Source organism: Mugil cephalus, chromosome 7 (genome assembly GCF_022458985.1).
Source record: "Mugil cephalus isolate CIBA_MC_2020 chromosome 7, CIBA_Mcephalus_1.1, whole genome shotgun sequence".
Taxonomy (NCBI): Eukaryota; Metazoa; Chordata; class Actinopteri; order Mugiliformes; family Mugilidae; genus Mugil; species Mugil cephalus.
Window position 1 is genome coordinate 22,556,800 of NC_061776.1, and position 6,372 is coordinate 22,563,171.

Sequence of the window (6,372 nt, forward strand, 5' to 3'; positions counted from 1 at the left end):
ATAAAACAAAGAATCGACATATGGTTCCATTACCTAGGTATTATTAGGCATACTTACACAGTTTGTTTCAGTGAATAACTCTGCCCTTCTTTGCGTCTGCGTATCCCATAATGCATTTGGTATATTTTTATTTTGTGCCTTTTTAAAAATAGTTACGTCTTTCGGGGCACGTTTGCATTTTTAACAATTTCAAAACAATTGCATTGTGCAATTGTTTAAAGAAAATCTCAGAATTTTAGAACAGTTTCTAAATTCCCTGGCAAAATACCAGGATTTATCTAATTATTACTGGTGGGAAGTTAAGCAGCAGTCTCTCTCCTGCTTCATGTTTCAGTTCCGTACTCCTTCCTGGCACTGTTGCCTGGCAACTGGTAGTGGGCGGGGACGGTGGAGGCCGTCAATGCTGGTGAAGACAGTAGGCGGAGCTCCTTCCGACAACCCCGGGGGAAGGAGGAGGGGAGACGTGTACGCGGGGCTGGCCTCCTCCAACGCCGGCTGAAATTAAAACGCTGCACGCTAAGGTACCAGCTGTCGACGTTATATTGCCCCCACCTCCTCCAATTGCTTGTTCGCCGGGAACATTTCACTGTGACTCGGTAAAGGAAAGGAGAACATGTCTACCGTAAACTGGAAGCCCTTTGTTTTCGGCGGACTAGCTTCTGTGACAGCGGAATGCGGTGAGTGATGCATGGGGAGGCGTGGAGGCCGAGCCGTGGGGATTACTGTTAATTGTTTAAATCCTGGTCGACGTATGTAGCGTTATAAGCATGTATGCAACGCTGTGTGTTTCAGGGACCTTTCCAATCGACCTGGCCAAGACCCGTCTTCAAGTCCAAGGCCAAGTGGGCGACATCAAATACCGAGAGATTCGCTACAGAGGCATGCTTCATGCTATGATGAGGATAGGAAGAGAGGAGGGGCTCCGGGCACTGTATTCTGGGTCAGTAGGCTATAGTGAATTTGTACCTTTGTTGTTGCGTGTCTCGTATCCCAAACTTAACTAGATGCATAATGGACTCGCAGTTTGATTGTGATCCATCTGCACTTCTGGTTTATGCGAAATGTTTATGCTTCCTGTTTCTATCTTGTAGACTTCCCATTTTTCTAACAGCCTTGTCCCACCTCTAACCCCCTCGCACTCCTATCAGTCCAAAGCCGAGAGTCTGTCTTAGATTAACCTATGCCAGTGTTTTATTGTTGGACTGCTCTCTGAGGGTCTGGAACCAGGTTTTTTAAAAAAAAAAAAAAAAAAACTTAGTCTTTCTCTTTCTTTGTTGCAGAATTGCTCCTGCCATGCTGCGACAGGCCTCCTATGGGACCATAAAAATTGGCACATACCAAAGCTTTAAGCGACTATTGGTTGACAGACCAGAGGGTGAGTTCCACACAAGTTTTGTTGTTCGGGCTCCAGGCCGACACATGTGCATTCCTTCTGAAGGTCGCAGACGAGACACAGATGTGTGTGTGTGTGCGTGACCTATTTGAATATAACCTGCTCTCCAGTAAAAACGCTGTAATGGCAAACCCTAATCCTAACCCTTGGTATCAAATGCTGCCTGTTCACAGTTACATTTGGCCTCCTGCTCTTCTCCTCTTTCAGATGAGACTTTGCTGACTAATGTGGCGTGCGGAGTTCTCTCTGGAGTCATCTCCTCCTCCATTGCCAATCCCACTGATGTGCTGAAGGTAGCTATATTCACATGTGACCTGTAGCCTCAACCCGTAGAGCAGGTTTGGCTGTTTTTGTAACGACAGCGGGGCCGCTGCTGTAATTACTCATGAGTGAAGCCCTCCTCTTGTGATGCCAATATTTTTCTCAAATCATGAGGGATTGTTATTGTGTTCTTTCTGGATGAGTGAGTTACGGCTCCGGGCTTTAGCTGACGTCTTTTGGTGGCACGCACAGTAGAGTGAAGAACTCGTTGGTCTTAACAAAACCACACTTGTGGATTAAAAATAGACAGAAACATCACAGGCCTAACATAGCGTTCTGTAAATGACACCAACGCTTTTGCAGAGTGTACTCATGATGTTTGGCCTGGATTCTTTTGAGTGTGACGTAACAAAACCCAGCAGTGTGTGCGTTTGTTAAGCTTTTAACAGGCTGTTACATGTGGGCCCAGGTTTCCTGACATTGCGTTTCAGGACATTGCATTCTTGACAGCGTGTACTGGCTGCACCCAGCAAGTCTTCTCCAAGCGAGGAAACAGACCGAGGCTTTTTGTTTTGCTCTTTCAACGGCAGCCAATGTAAATTAAACAAGTCAAGAATGGGCTGAAGAATTGCACAGAAACAAGGCTAAAGAAAATACTTAAGAGCTTGCCAGAAATGTTTAACTTGGATTTTGCATTCTAGTGCGAGCCTAACCCACACCACCATTGCCTCAAGCTCAGGTTTATAGACAACAACTTCTGTCTGTTCTCCCAGATCCGCATGCAGGCTCAAGGAAGAGTGATCCAGGGCAGTATGATGGGCAACTTCATAAACATCTATCAGGAGGAGGGAACGCGAGGACTATGGAAGGTACAAACAATATAAAAACTATAAAAACCCGCCACGGTGTTGATGAGTTTTAGGTAGAGCAGGCTGAAGACAATAATGTAATACTCCTCTCTTTCCCTCTCTGTTTCAGGGCGTCTCCCTGACGGCGCAGCGGGCAGCCATCGTGGTCGGGGTCGAGCTTCCAGTCTATGACATCACCAAGAAGCACCTGATCATGTCGGGTTACATGGGGGACACCGTGTACACACACTTCTTGTGAGTTCGGATGACCTTTCACTGTCATGTGACGGGATGTTTGTCCCTGGAGCAAAATCGCTTGTAATGTCAAGATTTTTGGGACACGTTCAGTTGGTTCTAAGCCAGAAAACGAAGACGAGAAGCAGACCCTGAGTACATCTCATAAACCGCTGGGGACACGAGCCAGATCTGTTACAACGGGGGAATCACATGGTCTCATGAACCTGTAGTCGTGCTCATTTTGTCCAACTTTTTAAATTGATTAATCTGTTGATCCTTTTGTTATCAGCCACTAAATAATAACCAGAACATCTACCATAATTTCATTATATCTTTTTCTTAAAATAACATATTATATTGTGAATTCTTTGAATGGAGAAAGCGTTAAAAATTTTAACTTTTACCTCTTATACCTAAATGATTCATCTGACAGGTTTAGACTTTGGTAGTGTAGACCTGTAAGAAAGGTGTTACTTACTATATTCTGCCAGGAAGCAGCTTAACTTCAGTAACTGGAAATGAAGCTGCAAAGGTTACTTCCTTCATTTAGAGCGTAATGTTCATGGAAACAGCACTGCCACGATCAGCATCTGCTCTCCAGAGCCATTATTGAGTTTTTGTCTGCGAAGCAACCGATAAAGAAGCAACAACAACATCCCAGGCACTGACCGCCGGGAGCAGAACTGTAATGCTCAAAATATTGATGCTACTATCCTGTTGTTTTGAGTTCTGAAACACAGTGGGTGTTTGCTGCTGTGGGAACCTAAGAGGTCCTGCACTTAAAACAACTGACTGACTTTTTTTTCTGCTATCTTCAACATGCCAGACAGTGGCAGCTGCCATAATTAGGCAAGGATGTGAACACAGTAACTCGTCTATATATATCTTGACACTTTCAAGTTGATCTGTGTGTGTGTATGTGTATATATATATATATATATATGTGTGTGTGTGTGTGTGTGTGTGTGTGTTTATATTATACCATAAGTCTTATGGTATGAAACAAAATATACATTTCAGCCAACTTACAAAAGCTCATTTCGTTGCATGTATTTTGAGCAGAAGGTGTAGTGTTGATGTGTGGATGTGTTCTTAGACATTTCCTTTCATATTTGTGGCAGCAGCGTTTGCCACAGCACGACAAAGAAACACGACAAACATGAGCCCTTGTGTTCCACAGGTCCAGCTTTGTGTGCGGTCTGGCTGGGGCTTTGGCCTCAAATCCTGTGGATGTGGTCCGGACGCGCATGATGAACCAGAGAGGAGGAGCGCTGTACCAGGGAACAGTAGACTGTCTGCTGCAGGTCAGTCTGAGCCACTGAATGAAGAATATAAACCTCACACATCTAGATCTCTTGATGCACGATGCGGGCTACGATACAACACAGCATGTGCTGGGCAAAGTGGGGGTTGCAAAAAGATGAGACTGGTTGCACTCTGGTAAATATAGAATCCATTAGTAGGGGCTTTGGTTGTCATTGGTCCTCCCACTTGCCAGTACCGCTGTGAACTCAGACATCTTAATGACTTTTCTGTGTGAACGACAAATGCCGACTTTTAAAGCAGTCAACTGTATCTTTTGACGTTTAGATCTAACAGTTAGCTTTGTATCACCATGAAGAAGTGAAGGTGTGTTTGATGATAAATATCTAGATTAAAAATCAGTTAAAGATGCGGAGGATGCTCATTACAGGATAATAATATAAAATAGAGGTTTTTAACATGTTTGTTTTTCCTGTTTCAGACGTGGCGCTCCGAGGGCTTTATGGCACTCTACAAAGGTTTCTTTCCTAACTGGCTCCGCCTGGGACCATGGAACATCATTGTATCCTTTCAACCATCAGTTTACACGCATGGACATATATCCTCTGTGATGCAATACCTCCTGAGCTGGAGAAATCAGCGAGGAGAAGTTGTAAATTCTGTTATGCGCTTGGTGACGTATGACATTCCAAGCCGGTCGTTCTTAATGCCAGCTAAACTTGTTATGTAACTTTGTGAAACTGTCGTCTCGGTACCCCACTGCCCGCCGTCATACTGAACGTAAGAAGGTCTAGGTGGGGAAGTAGAGGAAGGGGGAAGGAGGGTGAACTTTATGAAAGCCTTTCTGCAAAGGTTAAGATCTGATTAAAGATGACTGAACTGGAAAAAGCACTGCTTGCAGATGCCCCTCATGCCCGACCGGGCTTGAAAGAAGTAATGTGATTATTGACTGTTTGCAGCAGACTGAAGTAACAAGAGAGCCTTTGAGCTCAACTGCAAAAAAAAAAAAAAAGCTTAAGTTCTTCAGTGTCCTTCTCATTTTGAACAACAGAAAATATCCACAACTACGTTCCTTTACTCACCCTTTCAGTTCTTCCTCACCTATGAACAGCTGAAGAAGATCGATGAGTGATGTGGGGGAAAATGGCAACTAGAAGAGATGACTGTGAGGGAAGCTCCAAGAAGAGCTGTGAAGACCAAATTCAGGAATGGCCGGACGATGATGGATACTTGATGGAAGCAACGAGGACAGTGGGTAGACAAATGGCAGAATGAGAATTTGTCTGATTCCTGTTTTGGCTCAATGCCTCCTGAAGCCTGCAGCAAGTGTGGAGACTGTGACACATACAAACACGCAAACACTCATCTGATGTTATAACTCGAATGCTTCTTAAAGCTTAACCGCTCATTTAAATTTGATATCCCTGAGATTTATGTAATCTGATTGGCTGACAAGGAGCTCGGTGAGAATTTTAAGATGCAGCAGCAGTCAGTCCCAGACACTTGCTTACATCAGTCAGAGGCTGGATCTGATGTCACGAGGAACACACAGGCAGGCTTCCAGACGTCTGCAGTCCAAGTGCTCTCCCGACTGAGTGCCTTAGTTTGTGGTGCAGCCTGCCCATGCTGCATATTGACTGAGAATGTAAGACAGCAGCTGACAATCGGCACGACCATTCCCTTTTTAAAAGACAGATGTTTTGTACGCAACCAACTCGGGACTGGATGTGGTGTCTTTTTTTTCTTCTTTTTTTCTAAATTGAAAGACTAGTGTGTGTGGAAAGGTGAAATTATTCATTATTCTAAGAATCTCCCATAAGTATTAACAGAGTAAAGAGCCAAGAAAAGATCCTGATGTACTGTAATAAATAACAGTCACATAATCAGCCAGCGGACAGATATCATGTCTCATGTCTATATATACATATATATATACAGTGGGGGAAATAAGTATTTGATCCCCTGCTGAATTTGTAAGTTTGCCCACTTCCATAGAAATGATCAGACTCTGGTTTTTATGGTTGTTTACTGGTTATGGGTATAGACAGAATATCAATCGAAAATGCATAAAAAACACACAATCTAAAAGTTATAAATTGTTATGTATTTTATTAAGGGAAATAAGTATTTGATCCCCAACAATTCACTTAGAATTCAGGCTCCTACAGATTGGCTGGTGCGCATGTGGCACACAGCTGTGCTCAGTCAACTAATTACCAATACTCCTGATCTTAACTCGTCATGTATATAAAGCACACCTGCTCTAAGAATCAGTTTCTTACATTCCAACTTCTACAGCACCATGGGCAAGACCAAAGAGCTGTCAAAAGATGTCAGGGACAAGATTGTAGACCTGCACAAGGCTGGTAT

The 6,372-nt window shown here is 43.7% G+C and overlaps 1 protein-coding gene across 1 annotated transcript; it reads left to right on the top strand.

Moving 5' to 3' along the window:
- The first annotated feature begins 433 nt into the window (after nt 1–433).
- LOC125011190 (kidney mitochondrial carrier protein 1) lies at nt 434–5,888 on the top strand. The gene is made up of 9 exons (XM_047590276.1): nt 434–677; nt 793–940; nt 1,281–1,375; nt 1,601–1,686; nt 2,428–2,523; nt 2,633–2,757; nt 3,920–4,043; nt 4,484–4,564; nt 5,093–5,888. Exons 1-9 carry the CDS (start codon nt 614–616, stop codon nt 5,132–5,134), a joined length of 861 nt encoding a protein of 286 aa, XP_047446232.1. The 5' UTR covers nt 434–613; the 3' UTR covers nt 5,135–5,888.
- Nucleotides 5,889–6,372: the final 484 nt, after the last annotated feature.

Excerpts from the sequence above, each read along its gene's own strand:
- LOC125011190 (XM_047590276.1), top strand. The coding sequence starts at position 614 with ATGTCTACCGTAAACTGGAAGCCCTTTGTTTTCGGCGGACTAGCTTCT. Across the intron at positions 2,524-2,632 it reads GAACGCGAGGACTATGGAAG|GGCGTCTCCCTGACGGCGCA; the intron begins GTACAAACAATA and ends TCTCTGTTTCAG. Across the intron at positions 4,044-4,483 it reads CAGTAGACTGTCTGCTGCAG|ACGTGGCGCTCCGAGGGCTT; the intron begins GTCAGTCTGAGC and ends TTCCTGTTTCAG.